Source organism: Nematolebias whitei, chromosome 19, assembly GCF_014905685.2.
Source record: "Nematolebias whitei isolate Nwh7 chromosome 19, NemWhi1, whole genome shotgun sequence".
Lineage (NCBI taxonomy): Eukaryota > Metazoa > Chordata > Actinopteri > Cyprinodontiformes > Rivulidae > Nematolebias > Nematolebias whitei.
The window spans coordinates 12,145,894-12,165,955 of NC_056516.1; the positions used below are offsets into that span (position 1 = coordinate 12,145,894).

Sequence of the window (20,062 nt, forward strand, 5' to 3'; positions counted from 1 at the left end):
AGAAAACCCACGCATGCACGGAGAGAACATGCAAACTCCACCCAGAAAGGCCCCTGGACCGGGTTTGAACCAGGGAACTTCTCACTGAGAGGCAGCAGCTCTACCAGTTGCGCCACCGTGCTGCCTTATGGGAACATACAATGATGACAATACATACACATTATTAATATTATTATTGCTGTTATTATTATTATTATTATTATCCGTTAGCCTTTATTCTGCATGTTTTAATTGTACAAACTCAGTTTTAGCTTCTTAAGATAAGTTTAGCTAAGCCATTTTGCTCTCACCATTCCTCTTGCTAAATGTTACCTGGATCATTACTGTGGTCCTGATTACTTTTACTGTTGAAATACATTTATGTAAAATAATGTGTAGAAAATTTTAGTTTATGCAAAATTCTGTTACAAAAAAGTTGTGACGTCCCGGCTTTTTACCAGCCTTGAACGCAGCATCTCTTTTGTAAATCTGGAGCGGCAAGAAAGTCTCACAAGTCATATTCACAGGCAAACTGACCTGTGTGCTCATGTTGACTGATTTGTCCACAGCAGGTGATTTGTGCATGTGCATTTGACCGTTTGTACAGAATATTCCTACTTGTGCAAATTGAAATGTGCACATATGAAAAACTGTTTATGCAATTGTGAATCTTGTAGTACACATTTGTAAAACTTGTGGTACTCTTGTGGATCTTATTGCACATGTACAAATTTTGTTGGACGCTTGTGTGATTCCGTTTGAGACTATTATATCTTATATCATGATGTATGTTCTACGTGATGTTCAAAATTGAATGGCTCTATTGAACAATGCTATGAAGCAAATGGATGCTCAAGATCTGATTCCTTCAGTATCCCATCTCTACAAAACATTTTCCGTCATCTATTTGTAAGAGCCTTGTTAGTATTTTAAATATGTACACAACTGTGAGAATAACTGCATCTGCTGCCCATCTGCAGGTGTGTATGAGACGAGTTTTAGAAACTAGTTCTTTTAATTCTAATGATGCAAATGGTATTCACTTTGTAGACGCTGTATTCACCAGTCTTTATGAAAACAAAACCACAAAGCTTGTGCCCCTCCAGAGTAGGAAGGAAAGATATGTGCTATTTTGGTAATTTGATTACATAAAAGTACATTTGGAGTGTAAAGAGAGTAATGTATAACAATATGGTGCCCACTCAAAGGTGAGTCTAAGATGAGTGAACTGAGATTGTTCTGATGGTCCAGCCAGTATGTGTTAGGCCACCTGAGTCCTCCCATCACGTTGGTGTCAGTGAGCTCCAAATTAGATCCTCACTTTAGACACGTCCACACGTAGTACCCATTTAAAACAAACTTTACATGTGAGTCAGATTGGACCAAACCAATAAGAAGAAGACCCTTTAGCAGTACATTACTAATTCTTGCCTTGAACGGATTTGGGTTGTGATTTTGGCAATAGGAATTTACAGAGCACTTAAATTAGATGAAGATGTGAAATGATACAGTTTTTAACGTTTGTTTGGAATTTGAAAGTTGAACAAATCAACTGGAATATCCCCTAATTTTTTTCCCCCCTAAATCCAGTTGGATTGTCAAAAGGCCCTGACCAACCTCAAAATCCAATAAGGCTGCCTGTTGGAGACTAGTTGGACATTTAAAATTATGAGCAAATTTAAAAAAATCAGTTCTAATCTTGGGCAGCACGATGGTGCAGTTAGTAGAGCCGCTGCCTCTTAGCGAGAAGGTCACCAGTTGAAATCCCGGGCATGTGTGGGTTGGCATTTATGCTTAGATTGTTAGTGACTGTAAAAAAAATGACACCACAGTCAGATGTGGTACTTGACGGATAAAAAGTAGAGAAGCTCTACCCATCAGCGAGTTACGGAATTTACAGGAACAAGATTTAAAGTGATGTAACCAGATGACAATTACCTAGAGCAGCGTCCAACCAACGTCCCTCAAAAGACAAACTGTCCTCAGAGACAGTGTCTCTTCTACCCCCCCGTACTAATCTGAGTCAGGACAAATACCTGTCACGTTTTTGCCCCTTCTGTCCACAGTCTTGTTTAGTTTTCATTATTCAGCCCAGTAATGCCTGTCACCCTTCCTCAGCTCTTGTCTCCCTGCACCATGTCTCCTCTGCTCAGTCTGCAATCAGCCCTCATTTAGGTCACCTGTTCACCTCCCTACATAAGCTCCCTGTTCACCTTCATTCAGTGCCAGATTCTCGAACCTGTAAAGTAGTAGAAATCCAGTATACCCCATAGATATAAACACTAGATCCCCTCATTGGCTGCTGCGGCGCAGGAATTTCGGCCGCCACCTTGGAACGGTCGTCCTTATTTGGTTAAAGCAGAAGATGTCTCAGCACTTCGCAGCTTATTTCTGTTCTAATCGACGGACTGTTGACGTCAGGTCTCGGGGGATAACTTTTCACAAGTAAGATGAACATAGTATTGTTTGTATTTTGTGAATATAATATTACTGTACTGTATTTATGTCCACCAGCTGATGTGATGTTCAGTGTAACACGGTGTTCAGCTGCAATGAAGCTGACTGAGATCTGATGACAGGAATATTTTTCTAACAAGCACACTCACTATTTCAGTAGCTTTGGTTCATTATCAACAGAAATGTATCATAATTGGAGTTTTGTTTAAGTTCTAGGAAATAAAAAAAATAAAACTAGGGAGAATATAGGAAATGGAAAATAAGCTTGACCTCCTCTGTACAATGTTTTTGTGTAGACACAAATCTCCTGTTTTCATTTTGAAGGTTTCCCAAAGAACAAGATGTGAGGAAGAGGAGGAAGTATCTTTGAGGAGGATTCATCTGAGCAGTGAGGATTTTAAACTGGAGGATTTTGATCAAACTGGTTAGACTGTCCGACTGAGAGATGGTGTGGTACCATTGGTTCACCTTCAAAGAGTAGGAGCATCATTATAAGTTCATTAGAGTTCATAAAGTTACATATTTTATTGTGAGTCACAAGGTGAGACACCTCCATGTGTTTATATGAACAGGTAACTATAGACTGTAAAGTTCATATTCATGATGCTTTTTCATTTCAGCTTGAAAACTGCAGGACTACAGGAACTCAACAAAAGCTGGAGCTGCTCTGTCTGTGGCCTCTCAGGAACGTGCACGTCACACACACAACCTCGGCCTAATGATGTGAGTATTTCTATTTTAAACTTGTATTTTTTCATTTACCTTTATTTATACAGGAAGTCTCATTGAGTCACCAGAACTCATTTTCTAGAGAGACCTGTTTAGGAGCAGATGGTGGGGGTTAAGAGCCTTGCTCAGGGGACCAGGGTGGGGCCAATGAGGGTGGAGGCAGGTGTGGGTGTTTCACCTTTTCCACCTCATTTTGATGTTGACGGTACCGGGAGTTGAACCTGTGACTTTCCCATCACAGGCCCATCTTCTTACCTCTGCACCACCACTCCCCCACATAACATCATATCATAATGGTCATGGTCATATTAAAATCTCACTGGTTTCCTTCCAGATGTGTTAAACAGCTGCTGGTCCCCCTGATGTTTCCAGGTGTCTGTGGTCAGTGGAGGAAAAGCCTGGCATGAACAAGATGATGCTGGAGATCATCATTTGATGAGAGCTCCCACCTTCTAACTGTGAAGAACAAGAGCAGCTCAGTGATTCCCTCAAGGCTCAGTGAAGGAGCTGAGAGCTGCAGAGAGGCTGATCCATGGAGCTTCAACACAGCAACCTCCAAACATGTCCACCCTCACACACATCGTCCATGAAGACACTGGACCAGAGCAGCAGCAGCACAAGATAATAAGACACCGATAACAACAACAACAATAAACATTCTCAAACGATTCATACAAATTTTTATTGTTTGTTTGTTTTACAATTAAAAATAGTTTGTTATCCACTGTTGTCATCACTCTTTGTTAAAATCCAGGTCTCTTTTGTAAATGAGTCCTATTGGCTCAATGGAACTAACCTGTATCAATAAAGGTTGAATGAATATAAATATATACATAATGATTTATTCAACCTTTTATTTATACAGGTTGGCTTCATTGAGCCACAAGGACTCATTTAACAGAGACCTGCTCCAGACAGAGCAGTAAACAATGGCAATGATAAACTACAGTAAAAATGATAGAGGTGTATGTATGTATGTATATATGAATAAAAATGTATCAGTGACTGAGTTTTGCTAAAATTGTCACAAGAATATTTTATAAGTGTTAATGTTAACCTCACCAAAAATATTTAAATACACTGAACCATGTGTTCAGCTTTAATGGCTGTACGTCTAAGATTTACAGAGGGAAAAATCGTGAGAATGAGTTTAGTATTCAGCTCTGACTGATTAAATGCGCTGACACTTCATTGCTCCTGACAAACAGGTTACACTGAGTGGAGCGTTCGACCGTTTCAAGGTGGCGGACCTACAGCTCGTCAGTGCCATTAGGCGATAGCGGTCAATGCTGTTTCTAGTGTTTATATCTATGGTGTATCCAGTCTTGTCTCCTGTCGTGTTTCTGAACCATTGCCTGTTTTTGACTCCTCGCCTTTCCTGCCTCTCTTGGATTGATCTGCTTTCTGCTTTATGGCAAACGACTGTGACGTCTCTTGACCACGATTCTGGATCACGTTTTTGGCTCTGTTCTGCTCTCTGCCACACTGTGTATGAACCCCTGCTTCTCCTCTTGGACCTCAGAACCGGATCTCCCCTTTTGGACCTACATGATCTCTTCTGCTCTGCTGCTGTTACTCTGCATAAGTGACGTCATCAGCACCAGCGTGACAACAGTACCTGTTACTCCATCAAGATAGAAGGTTAGTGATTATCATTGTACCCGTCTTCACCTCCCCATCCACACCAAGTCCACTAACACATCTGTCTTGACAGATCTGACCCTGGCCCGGACCCTGTACTACACCAGAAGCTGTTTATCTCTTAATAAACATTTTAAACCATTCCTGTTGTTGGGTGTTGATGTGCTGATCCAAAACCAGTTCTTGTCAATACCGGTCTTCTGTTCTCAGAGACAAGAGACCGTTTCTTACACCACGTCTCTGTGTGACTCCTTCCTGATACAGGCCTCAAGGCGGTATGGTAATTAAAACCCCTTTTCTCACTAACACTCCTTCCTGAGAAGACAGATTTGTGTCTCCGAAGAGAAATCTATAACAAAGAATCGAACTTTGCTGCACCACCCAGACACTTTGATTGCCATGACAACGAGAAAGTTGACCCACTGGAAACAGAGCTTCAAACAGACCATCTGTTTTCAATGTGTGTGTCAAGAACCAAACTTGCTTCTGTGAAGAGAATGTTGGTTATCTAAAAAACAAGGTGTTGTCCTATAAGCAAAGCCATTGTTTCCTTCTAAAACTATGAGAGGAAGAGTTATAAATACAACAAAGGCCATGCTCAATAATCCAGGTATACAATCCAACATTTTTCAGTCAGGTCATCTGGACAGTTTCTTTTTATTTTTGCTGAAACATTTCGCCTTCGGTCCGGAAGGCTTCATCAGTCAAGGAAATGTACAACAAAAATGATTCTTCCTCCAACAGCTTACTCCAAAGTGGAGCAAACCAGTTCTGCTTGTGATAAGATGGTCTCTTTGGGGGCAAGACCATCTTAAGAAGAGAGGCATGGTTTCTTCGTGTGTCAGGTAATTCTGACACGTGAAGGGATTTGGAAGAAGTTGTCCGAAGTTGGCAGAAGTGGTACGTGAGTTTCTGGAGAGTTGGGTCCAATCCAGTTCCATCTTGGACGGAGCCAGTCAGCTGAGAAATGGAGAAAAGTCCACGGAACCCTCAACCATCCCATGAGTGGTGAGGCACAGTCCTGCTGGATGAGACATGGTCCTGAAGGAAAGACATCCCTTCTTGTGTTGGCATGAACCTCCGGCTTTCGTCATTGTGGTAATGCGGACAACTTTCCTAGTAGGACAAACATCTTTCTTATAATGAGAAGAACAACTCAGTGACAACTCGAGGTTTCTTAAACATAATTTAGTTCACAAATCTGAGATAAAGTTTACCTAAATTCTAAACTGTAGTCCTCAATTTTAGATGACTACCTCTACTCAAAGTTAAGACATCATTCACCCTCTGAAATAATACTATTGATTATTCATTCATATTTCACATATTTGCCATATTATCATTATTCAAACTGAAAAGAAAAGTTAACTGAGATTTTTGTGTCTTTATTTGAGGGAGGGAGATCATTATTCTTTTGACTGAGATCAGTCAACATTTATTCAGTCAACTTTGAACAGTTAGCATAAGCACCTGTTACAAAGTGTCCAGACCTCTCCAAGTATGCTTCTACACCAGAGCTCTTCGACATTAGCGTTGAATGGGATGTCATAATAACAAAACAGTGGCTCTGTTGGTAGAGCTGTTGCCTCTCAGTGAGAAGGTTGCCTGGTTCAAATCCCGGCCCGGGACCTGTCTGGGTGGTTTTTATATTCTTTCCATGCCTGTGCGGGTTTTCTCCAGGTACTCCGGATTCCTCCCACAGACCAAAAATATGCATGTTAGACTGATTGGTAACTTTAAATTGTCCCTAGGTGTGAGAGAGTGAATGGTTGTTTGTCTCGTTTGTCTCCATGTGTCCCTGTGAGGGACTGGAGACCTGTCCAGGGTGTCCCCCGCCTCTCGCACAGTGACAACTAGACATGGGCACCAGTGACCCCTGCAACCCAAAAAGGAAGAAGCGGGTAAAGATGGATGGATGGACAGTTCTAGTCTTACTGAATTAAATGTTTTCCATGAGGCTGTTTCATGCAGCTGATTTTTAAAATCACAATTTATTGTTTTAGTTAGGAATGGGGCCGATCCGATCCAGTATCGGTATCGGCCTCTGATACCAGCATAATTTACGTATCGGATTTTTCCGATCCAACCTGCCGATCTTTCCGATCCGTAATGCATGTCTGTGTCTGACCTGTGCTGCAGGTTGGCTTCAAACTATGGAATGGCTTTCCTGAACAGAGGCGTGCCTCATGAACCCAGAGTAATAAGACCTGGCTCACATTCAGGAAATCCATTTCATAGTTTGCAGCCAGCTACAATGTGAGTAAATACTCTTTTGAGGGCTGAGCAGCACTGTTGCTAACGGCTAACCAACTTTTCATCGTAACATGTCCGCTGTGTATTTTACACTAAACCCCACAAGACAGCAACGTGCAATGTCTGCAGAGCCGCTGTACCGAGAGGGGGAAGCTTGGTCGCGACCTACAATACATCAAACTTAATAAACATTTGAAAAAGCACCACATGAAAGAGCATGAGGATTGTTTAGCCAGGCACCGCGGTAAAGTTAGTTTTACGTTGGACGTTCAAGCTCCATGGCTTCAGCAGTGTGTTCGTCTCGTTCAGTCCGGAGCAGACAGTGTGATTTCAGTCAGCTGTGCTCAGTCTGCCCGTCTCGGAGGAGCAGACTGAGCACAGCTGACTGAAATCAGACTGTCTGCTTCACAGCTTGATTGAATACTTGCAGCCAAGATATAGTTTACATTTACCCTCCAGGAGATATTTATCAGCTCAAGATGAGATTTCTGTGATGGAGTTAAATTCAAAGCAGTCTGCTCAGATAAATAGTCTTAAATTATTATTTTTATATATGAATGTTTCTGTTAACTTATTTTAATGTTCCTGTACAGTGCCCTGAAATGACTTCTGTTGTGATTTGGCACTATATAAATAAACTGAATTGAACAGACAATCATAAAAAAAGCATATGAACTGAAAAATAAAAAAAAATTATATATATATATAAAGAAACAAAAACAGCTACATTATAAAGTGATGTAAAATACTAAAAATAGGAACATGTCTGTGTTGGTTTATGCCATGAACTTAGCAGATGTTTGACGCCATTTAATCACTTTAATATCCTCTTTAAAGATAGGAATAAAAAAAAAAAAAAAAACATGTTTTGTGTTAGTAGAATTTAATTCTAACTTTGAAACTTATTTAACATTAATAAAACTTACCTCAAATTGCTTTTTTGGACATGGATGCATATATTTATACAAACTGTATGAGAGGAGATTATTACAGCCTCATAAAATCAATTATGATTATGATATCGTAATAGTATCGGTATCAACCAATGTCCAGATGTAGGTATCGCAATCGGAAGTTAAAAAATGTGGATCGGTGCATCTCTAGTTTTAGTGTGTGCAAAGCTTGCCAAACTGCATATTAGCCCAATGGTTCCCAAAGTTAGAGTTGTGACCACAATGAGTGTTAACCATCATCAGATAGGAGTTCCTAGATAATCGCCAAATATCACCTTACAAATAAAAAAAATACTGTTTATTTTGTACTTTCACCATAATTGTTAGAAAAAAAACTAAATAAACAGTAGTAATAAATCCATAAAAGTACTATTGTGGACATTAGGACCGTTTCTGTTGTCATAATACTTTTTATTTTTTATTTTACCTAAGAGCACATTAAGGGACCAAACATGTACATTCTGTTTATTTGCTACTTTTTGATTTTCAATATTTCAATCAGTTTAAAGACTAATTCCATGAAACTTGGCCAGAATTTGTTTTTTAATATTATTTTTTTTAATTCATGGCCACCTTTATTGCACGGTGTATAGAACAGGAGATCTGCAACATCTATACACTATCCTAAAGCTCGATTTGGTCCCACTCACTCACATTATAACCATATATATTTTATATACTGTAATCCTGACATAGTATAATACTTTTTTCATAAATACCTAATAAATTTAATCCTCAACCTTCAAAATAAATGGGAAACACGTTTTAGAGGTATGATGCTCCCTTGCTCCTCAGTGGTAGTAGCAAACCATCTTCACATAGACTTTCATTGGAGGTGTGGTTCTCCTTTCTTGCAAAATGCACGGAGGTAAAAAAAAAAAAAAAAAGAATTCAAAAATGGTGAAAAATGTTCAAAAATGGTCTTGGTGGGTTGGGATTAATTTAAAAGTGTGGTGTGCGTGATGTTGAGAATGTGTGTGTGGGGGGGGGGGGGGGGGGGGTGTTTATCGTTATTTTCTTCTCAAGAGAGAGCCTCTTCACTCTAATTGGGTATATAGTGTAACATGTTTATGCAGGTGCATGTTTTGAAGTCTACAAGAGTAGTTAGCAGCCTTGTCTGGCTGGTCTTTTCTCCAACAGACATCCACAAGGAAAAACCTGTCAGTAGAGAAAGCGCCAGCTGCAATTTTGCAGTCCTCTAGAGTGAGCTGGAGGAAGGAAGCAGGACCATGTTCCTAGCAGTAAAGATTTCTCTGAGGGCTACGAGGGATCAGGGAGGAATTCCTGCCAGTCACAGAGGGGCCTTGCCACATATTTCATTGTGCACCTCATATTTGAAAATATCGCATATTTTGTGTTTATGTGAATTACAAAAAAAAGTGTTTCTAAGAGAAAATTGTATTAAAAAAAAGATAAAGAAAACAAAAGCAATAAAGAAATTAATATCTACTGTTAGGTCTGAAGTTGCTTAAAGATTTGATGAAGTGGAATAAAAAATATATATGTATTTATACATGACATTTTTTATCAGATTTTTATGAACTGGACCGTTTTGGGGCTTAAGGTAAAATGTACAAGATTGTCATTACTCTAAAAACAACAATGCACCAAAATCAATGTTGTTATCAATTATTGACATAGAGGAGTTAGTAATAACCTCATGCCAAATATTCCAAAAAGTATGATGTGGCAGCAAAACTTACTTGGAAGTTGGTATGAGGGAGACATGGAGGAACAACAACGAAATGCATAACTTATAGGGACACTAACAAGGGGATAAGCACAAACACCTGGGGAAGGACGAGGAAAGGGACAGAGGCACGAGCTGGAGGAAATTACGTGGGGGAAGAACACTGAGGAAGCACCGGTACATAAACAAAAAACATCCAGATCCTCTCTATTGGTTTTATCCAAAATGTCCACACATCTACTCATTCTCATCATCACACTCTTGATCTGGTTCTGACATATGACAGAGAGATTAAGTCCTTAATAATACATAATAATCTACACTGGTCCTGTTAGACCTCGGTGCTGCATTTGATACAGTTGATCACAATATTTTACTACAGAAGCTTGGATATGATATTGGGATTACAGGAACAGCTAGACTAATCCTGTTCTGTCTGACCATTTTTTAAATAACCCTTGAGTTTACGTTAAATGACTACACAGCCACTAAGAGTACTTTCATTATAGTTGTTAATAAGAGAATGCAGTAACCAAATTTAAAGAATCTCCATTGTTATTTTCCTCTTTCTTGAGGAGTAGTGCACCAGAGAGCAGAGATCTTGTTGATCATTTAACAACTTCAATGCAAACTTGACAATAAAATCGCTCCGTTGAAAAAGAAAGTAATCAATCAGAGGAGACTGGCTCCTTGGTTTAATTCTGAGTTACATACTTTAAAACAAGCATCTAGAAAGCTGGAAAGGAAATGGTGTTCCACTAAGATGGAAGAATTTTATTTAACTTGGAGAGAACATGCTAACAAAAAAGAAAGCTCGCTGCTTGTTCATCTTTAATAAATGAGAATAAAAATAATCCCAGGTTTATGTTCAGTACTATAACTATACTAATGAAAAGTCCTATCTCTGTTGAACCATGTATCCCTACAGCTATCAGCAGTGATGACTTCATGAGATTCTTTATGAATAAATAATTTTCAATTTGAGAGAAAATTCAAACCATCCTTCATACTATTGCCTCTGATTCCCTGTGAGATGAGGCAGCTTTAGAAATGTTACTAGAACCTGATTTATGTTTGGACAGTTTTTGTCCTGTTGAGCTCTATGAATTGTCAAACCTAATAACCTCATCCAAACCATACACATGTCTGCTAGATCCCATCCCACCAGACTGCTTAAAGTAGTATTTCCCGTGATTAATATTCACATGTTGTGTCTGCTTAATTTGTCATTAATGAATGGTTACATACCACAGCATTTTAAGGATGCTGTAGTACATAACCATTAAGGTTTACTTAAGGAACATGATCTTGTTTAAGGAAGTCTGACCAGTTATAGACCTTTATCTAATCTAGCATTAATCCGTTGCATGAACATCTGCAAAGAAATAATCTGTGGAGTTTCAGTCAGGGTTTAGAGCTCATCATAGCATGAAAACAGCTCTGGTGAAAGTAACTAATTATATTCTCATGGCCTCTGACAATGGACTTGTGTCTACATTGGTCCTGTTAGACCTCAGTGCTGCATTTGATACTGTTGATCACAATATTTTACTACAGAGGCTTGAAGATGATATTGGGATTACAGAAACCGCTCTAAAATTGTAAATTGTTTAAGTCATGTTTATCTGAGAGATTCCAGTTTGTAAATGTAAATAAATCTTCTTCACACACCACAGTTAGTCATGGAGTTCCTCAGTGCTCAGTGCTTGGGCCAATACTCTTTACTTTATATATGCTTCCATTAGGTAAAGTTATTAAACAGCATGAGATACATTTTCATTGTTATGCTGATGATACATATATAATTATGATGTATATAATTATTATCATTGTCCATGAAACCCAATGCATCCAATCAGCTACTTAGACTACAAGCATGTCTTAAAAACATCAAAATCTGGATGACCCTTAATTTTCTCCTTTTGAACACAGACAAGACTGAGGTTTTGGTTTTTGGACCCGAGCACCTTAGGAATACGTTTTGCAATGTTTCATTTTTTCTGGATGATATTAATTTGGCCTCCAGTTCTAATGTTAAAAACCTCTGTAGTTTTTTTTTGATCAGGATATATCCTTCAACACCCACATTAAAATGTTACTAGAACCACCTTCTTCCATCTGCGTAATATCACTAAAATTACAAACATCTAAAAATGATGCAGAAAAACTGGTTCATGCATTTATCATGTCTAGACTGGACTATTGCAATGGTTTATTATCTGTGTGTTCAACTACCTAAAAGTCTTCAGCTGATCCAAAATGCTGCTGCCAGAGTTTTAATGATAGTTAGCAGGAGAAATCATGTCTCTCCAATTTTAGTTTCTCTCCACTGGCTCCCTGTCAAATTCAGAATTGAATTCAAAATCTTACTTCTAACATCAAAAGCTCTCAACAACCTGGCTCCAGCTTATATTACAGATTTTATTGTTCCATATTTTCCCAAGAGAGCACTTGGCTCTCAGACTGCAGGTTTACTTGTGGTTCCTAGAGTTTCCAAAAGCAGAATGGGAGGAAGATCATTCAGTTATCAGGCTCCTCACTTGTAGAACCAACTTTCAGTTTCTGTCCATGAGACTAACACATTGTCCACTTTTAAGATTAGACTTAGGCATTTCCTTTTTGATAAATCCTATAGTTAGGGTTGGCTTGGGTTTCCTGAGCTGTCCCTTAGTTATGTTGCTATAGGCTTAGATGGCTGGAGGACAAAATTACCACATTTCTTCACTCTGTAGCTGTCTTTACTTGCTCTACTCTACCTGTTTTGTATTTGTAATATTTTCTATCCTTAATGTGTTTGTTGTCTTTCTTCCAATAGCGGGTACACCTGAACCTGTCATTCTGCTTTTGTTTGTTTCTACTTCCTGTCCTCTCAACCAGCCGGTTAAAGCAGATGGCCGCTTGTCCCGAGTCTGGTTCTGCTGGAGGTTTCTTCCTATTAGGAGGGAGTTTTTCCTTTCCACTGTTGCCACTGTGCTTGCTCAGGACGGGAGACTGTGATGAAGTGAAGATTCACTGTGTCTGCTGGCTTCCTTAGATAGAGAACTTTACTAATTGGCTTTTTTATGTATGTAAATGGAATGGTAAATATATAGCACCTTTCTATCTTATTTCATGACACTCAAAGCGCTTTACACTACAATCTGTGCCTCATTTACCCATTCATACAGCACTCTACTAGATCTCTACAAAGTTAATTGAACAAATCATTCTATCAGTGCTTTTAGATCACATTCATACACTGATGAGACACACAGAGGCAATGAGGGGTTCAGTGTCTTGCCCAGGGACCATTTATAGAGACCATTATCAATATTTAAAGAGCCTTTACTAACAGTTCCATACGCAGAAGGAATGAGTGTTTTCTTGAATAGCAGGTGAGGGTAAGTAATTTAAATGTATGCCCTTTCCCCCCCAAATTGATTTATAAAAATAACCACTGAAGATGAAACCCAAAGAAAACAGTAAGTATAAGAAAAGAAAAGAAAAAATAGTAAAAAAAAAATATATATACATATATATATATATATATATATATTCAAAAGGTATACTAAAGGACACCTCTGTTTGAACAGGTCAAAGCTTTTTCTTACATAAAATTTGATTTTAACACCCTGGGACTGAGGATGAGTTGCATTATGCACTTCAAGTCCACCTTTTTCAAACTTTGTGCTACTATCTGGTTATATATGGCACCTACTTTTCCATAATATTTGCGATAAATATTGGCTATAATCTTGGAAAACTCATATTTGTACTGTATGTGCTTGGTTTTGTTCTCAGTTCATTATCACTGAATATATTTGTACCTCTTCCCAATTGTACATGTGAACAAGAACATTGACATGACCTCCCTTTTTCTAGTTTTTAAAGCTCACTTTTTTGTTTTCGCTCTTCCGTCTTTCACCGAGAGTGGGCGACAGGACAAAAAAACTGCTGCAGCCATATTTACAAAAATAAAAATGTGAATTACAAGTGAACAGGCAAAGAAACTCAAAGGAGACAAGGGCAAGGGTATATACTGTTGGAATGAAGCCATGGAGTGCTGAGAGGTGCAGAGAGAGGGGTAGCATGAAGATGAGGAAGATATGCAAAGAGAAGAGAAGCAAGATACTTACTTCCCTGTTTATCCGAATCTAAGAGTTGCCAAAAAAAAAAAACCAGAGGGGTAGAAAACGGAAAAAGAAAGAAGGAAAGGAGGAGAGAAGACAAAAGAGGCAATTATTGTGATTAAAGATTGGGGAAACAAGGTAATGAAATTATTACACATGTATTTTGGGGGGAACCTGTGAAAAGACTTTAGTTCATAAGACTCAAATATTCACAGTTCTAAAATAAGGATCGCATTTGGTTCATAAAACCAACATGTTATTTTATCTATACAACAGACATAAGGTAATTGTTCTTAGCCTGTTGCACGTACACTTTGAATGTTAAAAAGAAGATAAAGAAATAACCACAGCAGGAGCTTTGAAGGCAATTTAAGGATGAACAGAAAACCTCTCATCAAGCTTTAGATGAAAAATGACAAGACTCTAAGACGTCAGTTCATACAGTCAAAGACTATCAGCATATTCATAGACTTTTACAACACCCCTGTCCAGTTCAAAATATTTTACTAAAATTAGTCTGAAAATAAAACAGTATTGGATAAGAAAAATTCAGTCACAAAGTACCTTAACTAACTTTTAGGAATAAGATTTTTAAAAATACTGAAGGTGAATATTGTCCAAAAAAACCAATCAAACAAAAAAAATAGAATGCCTTTCCCTGCCCACAAATTATAAAGTCGGGGAACTAAGTTAATTTGTTTAGATTTTAAAATGTTTTTACATGCTTTTTTAGGGACTTTTGTATACAAATGCAACAATTATCACTAAGCTAATACTTTGTAAAAATATTTTTATTTATTTCTAAAAATATTCTTCTAAATATAGCAGCGTTTCCAGACTAATGTACATTTACAAGAATATGCTGAAAAAGAACTGCTGTAGTAACTGTGGTGGGCTTGTAATTCTGCCACAAAAGAATTTCAGAACCTAATGAAAATATGGGACATTCACAATGTGGATCCTGGTGGTCAAGCTTTGTCTCCTGGGGCTCAGGACAAAGCTGACAGAACAACAAGAAGCCACCTCAACGTGGACCCACCACTTGCAAGGCGGATCGTCAAGGTCAGGTGCTGTGGTTGTCAGATGACAGGTGAGGGAGGGTCCCTAGCCACGTTGATTCCTGGTGGCATAGATTAGCATTAGAGGTGTGGAATGTCACCTCACTGGTGAGTTATGAGCTGGAGATTGTGTGTGAGGCTGAGCAGTACCAATTAGATATCGATGCGCTTGCCTCTACGCACAGCTTGGTCTCTGGAACCCAACTCCTGGAAAGATGTTGGACTCTTAGTCTGGAGTTGCTAGAGATATGCATTGGGTGGGTATGGGGTTCCTCAAAAGCCCCTGGCTGAACAACTCGATGTTGGAGTTCTCCCTGGTGAATGAGAGGGTTGCCTTTTTGTGGCTTTGTGCTGTAGCAGGGAAGGTTGTGACTGTTTGTGCTTATGCACCAAACATCAGTTCAGATTATCCAGCCTTTCTCAATTCCCCACCTTCGCTCCACATTGGGGGACAATAAAGCTTCCTAATTGGTCTGCTCTGCTATGACAGCCATGTGCAATTCCCATTTTATGTTACACCATCTGTGTTACCTGCATCTCAGAGCAACAAGACAAGCTGACAGTAGTGCTTTAAGCCTGGCTTCATGATGCAGTTCTCCGCTGTCTTTAACAAGTGGTACATGTCACACTGTGCGACTTTGAGATTCTCAAATCTTGATAGTAACCTGTGTCACAATGTACAATGTCAGATTAACTGGATGTTAGGGGCTGACTTCTTTCCACAGTAGAAATGAGCATGTCAGCAAGTCTGACAGATTTCAGTCCAACAATAAAAGAAAATCAACTTAATCATTGACACTCATTTTCTTATATTTGGACAATTAATAGAAAAGGAGGAGGTTGAGGCAAAAGAGACACGAACTCCTTAATGCCTGTGAAACTCAGGCCGATCACAGGAGCAGTGATACCTCACAACTTTACCAGAAAAATTCAGACACTGCTTGATATTTGTTGTAGGTCATCTTTGGTTGTGAGAGCGCGGAATCAGCAGTCAGAAAGCTTGCCATATTGAATGACCACTGACCACTGGTTCAAGCCCACGACGAAGAATTTTCTTACAATTCTTTTCACAGCGAAAGATTTTAAGATGGTCAAAGATCACAGTGTGAAGCCAACCTAAAACAGCAAAGGTGAAAAATGTGCATGACTGAAATCCCGTCTGTTATATCGAAGAACTTTAGACAAGACGACCCCTTAAAGTTTGTCTCTAAAAAGCCACCTTTATGATCCCCCTGCATAAACCTGCATGTGAATGAGAGGGGAGGTTTAAGTTTAACCTTTAAAATAGCAAAGTTTGATTTATTCCAGCTTTCTGAGGCTAATTTGGCAGAGTTTCGCCGTGGTGATGTGAGCCGAGGGTCTTGGCATGACATGCGGGCGGCGCTGTAGCTGGCACAGTTAATGACACAGAGGTCCTTAGAGCATATGCTCTAATGGAGCACTTGCAGAGCACTAAAGGGGATAAAGTGGCCACACAAAACACAGAGCTTGCCTTATCTGCCTACATTTTTTTTTTTTTTACATTCAGTGACAATAACAAGCTCTGCACCCCGCTACAGTAGATTCAGCCAAAAACAATGTGGAGTTCCTTTCAGGTTTCCATTATAAGCTCACAGCCAGAGTCGGTCCATCAAATATAAAGGTTTAGCAATAAGATCTTATGGGGGTGCAAACTGCTGCTGGCACCAGAGAGACTGCCTGAGACACACTCGAGCTGAGCTGTAGGTGAGATCACGATATGTGAAAGCAGATGAAAGGCTCAGCAGAGCTGCTTTTGGCCTGGTGTTGCTTTGCAAAGCTTTAGGATGAGTCAGAAGGTCCACTGATTGAGCTTATGGGCTCTTGTAGGATCTTTGGACTTGCTGTGGTACAATCTGCCCTGAAAACCCACATGTACTGGCACAAATGGATAAACAACTCTATTATGGGCTTGGTCGTGAAGGCACAGTTATGACTAACATGTGGAGGTGTCTGGTGAGTGCTAAAGCAATGGGTCAACTTGTACAATACTAAAACAGGCAGAAAAAAAATATGAAAAATGGAGTGGAAGCAAGAGAAAAATCAGGAATCAAAGTTTACTTACGTCTATGTAGTTCGCATTGACGTATTCAGAACTGGGGTCTGCGAGCAGAGAGTGGAGCTTGACACGATGGCGATCATCTGGAATGAAATAAATGATTAATACAAAAAGTACATTTATGGCAGAGTAATTGCAGCAACATTAAAGGCCAGTCTGTTTTTTTTTTTTTTAATGATAGTCTGTCTAGAGGTTATCAATCGTACTTGTTAAGTGACTTTTGTCATATATGGAGAAAAGGATAGATTGTGTTCAATCTAGGCCAATGGTTAAACAAATCATTCATCAACAAATGAAACATACAGACCTACAGTTCTGGAAAAAACGACAATACAGGTTTACAATGCCCCAACTCATCCACTGAAACCATTATTCAGGCTGGTACAATCTGGCAGAAGACTGCTGGTTCCTTTAGCAACGAAAATGGGTACAAAAAGTCATTTGTACCCTTTGCGGCGAGTGTCCTTAACAAGGTCCTATTTAAACGCAGCCTCACATAACAAACCATTGTCTGCTGGGATGCTTCCATATTTTAATGTATCACATATTTTAGAATGGTTTTGATTGAATGTTTTTAATTGAGTTAGCAAAGCTTTTTAAAGTTTTTAAATGACATTTTTAACTTGTGTTGTTTTTGTGAGCCAGATGTCAAAGACACATTTTCATTCATTTCATTGGATGTTATGGACAATAAAGTTGAACTGAATGATTGAAACAAGGGTCTGCTTTTATAAATAGTTTTTCAGGCTTGTGAATCATCTTTTTCTCAAAAACATTACCTGTGTGTAAAATAAGGTCTATGTTAGTTATTATAAAATATCTACACTTTAACCCACCACTGTTTGTTTAGTCACAGTTTTTACAACCAAAGACCGTGTTTGGTTAGCCAGATAATGCCTGATTTACAATGTTTGTGTCCTGTCGCAAAGCAAAGACGGGGAAATCAAAGTACCCTCCGTCCGTCTGGAAATAATTTTATTAATGTTTAGCAATTTATCAGAAGTTGTACTGTTGATATCATGAACCATGTATCATTCTGTTACTTTGTGTCTTATTTAGTTACATCCTTTTAAACAATTGAATATATTCCGTACTGTGTTTCAGTTTATTTTAATCTGCAGTACACTAACTCAGTTTAACACATGATAGCACACTTTAAAAGATTAGTAATTTTATAATTCTATAACCTAAATGAGTTGTTTTTAACTCCTCAGCACCATCTACTGATTCTGGGGTATGATAAACCCCAAAGGTAATTGTATTTCTTCTGCTTTAATGACCCACAGTGGAGAAAAATGCTGGAGCCAGCAATGAACAAGGTGAAGGTGAACAATTTAATTGGATCTAGGTTCCAGCTCAGAGTAAAGATTAGCTGCTGTTATTGAACATGAAGGGGATGTTTTATTCTTGGGCTACTTTGTCGCTCCTTCAGAATGCATTTTGAGTTGCCCAGCAATTCATCGAAGCTCATTAGGAAAGCTGCGGTTGGGCTTACAGCATTATTAATGGTTGTTCTTGTAAAAAAGTGTCAAAAACTGTAACATTTATTTTTCCTTTTGTGCTGTGGTCCCTTAAATTGAGTCAACGAACACACTGTGTTCAGATGAATTTACAGCTGGGATCAGTAGTGTCTGTCTGTGGATGTAAAATCATAAAATGTTGAGAGGAATTCATTCAACCTTTATTTATTCAGGTTAATCCCAATGAGCCTCGGGGACTCATTTACAAGAGACACCTGAATTTAACAAAGAGTGATGACAACAATGGACAACAAAGACAACAATAGATCATAAAGGATGCGTACAATTTTTTTTAACAAGTTAAAATAAAATGGCAACCAAAAGGACAATCAAAAGGAAAAGTAGCGAAAAACAGTTAGGTTGTAAGGTGGTGTAGAAAACTAAAAACAGGAGCATGTCTTCATTGGTTCTTGCCAGGAACTTAACAGATGTTTCAAGACACTTAGAGAGGTCAAGGTCGAGAGCTTCAGGTCTTTTTACAAGATATTCCAGGAAACAGGAGCGGAGTAGGAGAAGGCCCTTTTGCCAAGTTCAGTCCTCACTGAGGGAACACTGCAGGTAATGGTGTCCTGAGAGCGCACGCTGTAGCTGCACTCATGCAGAGACATGAAGGAGGAGATGTATGAAGGCAGCAGACCAAGAAGTGATTTAAAGATGAAAATGTACCAGTGAGAGAGTCTGCGTGAAGTAAATGATGTCCAGTTAGGAATAAACAGCATTCAGTAAAAAAAATAATTTTAGATCCTTTTGTAAATTAAATCTCATTAAATTAAATCTCACAAGGTTTTGTAAAAACAAACCTACAACATGGGAAATTAAATTTTGTAACTCATCATCCTGGTTTCATTAAAGAGTTGTTCTAGATGCTGATGGCTGTGGGCAGGAAGGATCTCTTGTAGCGGTCTGTCCTACAGCAGATCTGAAGAAGCCTCTGACTGAAGACACTTTGTTGTTGTATGACAGTCTGATGAAGAGGATGCTGAGGGTTGTCTACAAAGTTTAATGTTCTTCATTTTATGAAGAATCCTTCTTTGTACAATCATCTCCAAAGGTTCTAGAGGAGTCCCCAGAACTGAACCAGCCTTCTTTATGAGCTCGTTGATCTTTTTGAAGTCACTTGCTCTGGAGGTGATGGCAGAAGAGATAGTTCTCTCCACAACAGACTTATAGTAGATATGCAGCATCTTGCTGCAAACATTGAAGGACCTCAGCTTCCTCAAGAAGTACAGTCTTCTCTGTCCCTTCTTGTAGACGCTTCACTGTTGAAAAATGGCCATCTTTTTGCAATATTGAGTCAAGCTTGGTGGCATGGTGGCTCAATCGGTAGAGCTGTTGCATCTTCATTTGAATGTTGGCTGATCGAATCATGGCTGGAGACCTTTCTGGATGGAGTTTGCATGTTCACTTTGCACATGGGCGGGTTTTGTCCGTGTACTCCAGTTTCCTCCCACAGACCAGAAACATGCATGTTGAGCTAATCGGTAACTCTAAATCACGGGTGCCCAATACGTCGATCGCAATCTACTGGTCGATCGCAATCTACTGGTCGATCGCAATCTACTGGTCCATCGCAATCTACTGGTCCATCGCAATCTA

The 20,062-nt window shown here is 39.0% G+C and overlaps 1 protein-coding gene across 1 annotated transcript in view; it reads right to left on the reverse strand.

Moving 5' to 3' along the window:
• Window positions 1-20,062, reverse strand: part of ptprua (protein tyrosine phosphatase receptor type Ua) — a 502,564-nt gene that overhangs the window by 54,605 nt on the left and 427,897 nt on the right. The window contains exons 20-21 of the mRNA XM_037693627.1: window positions 16,953-17,029; window positions 13,818-13,835 (exon numbers count right to left, since the gene is read on the reverse strand). Of these exons, the coding sequence (XP_037549555.1) occupies window positions 13,818-13,835; window positions 16,953-17,029 (95 nt within the window). The remainder of the gene's footprint in view (window positions 1-13,817; window positions 13,836-16,952; window positions 17,030-20,062) is intronic.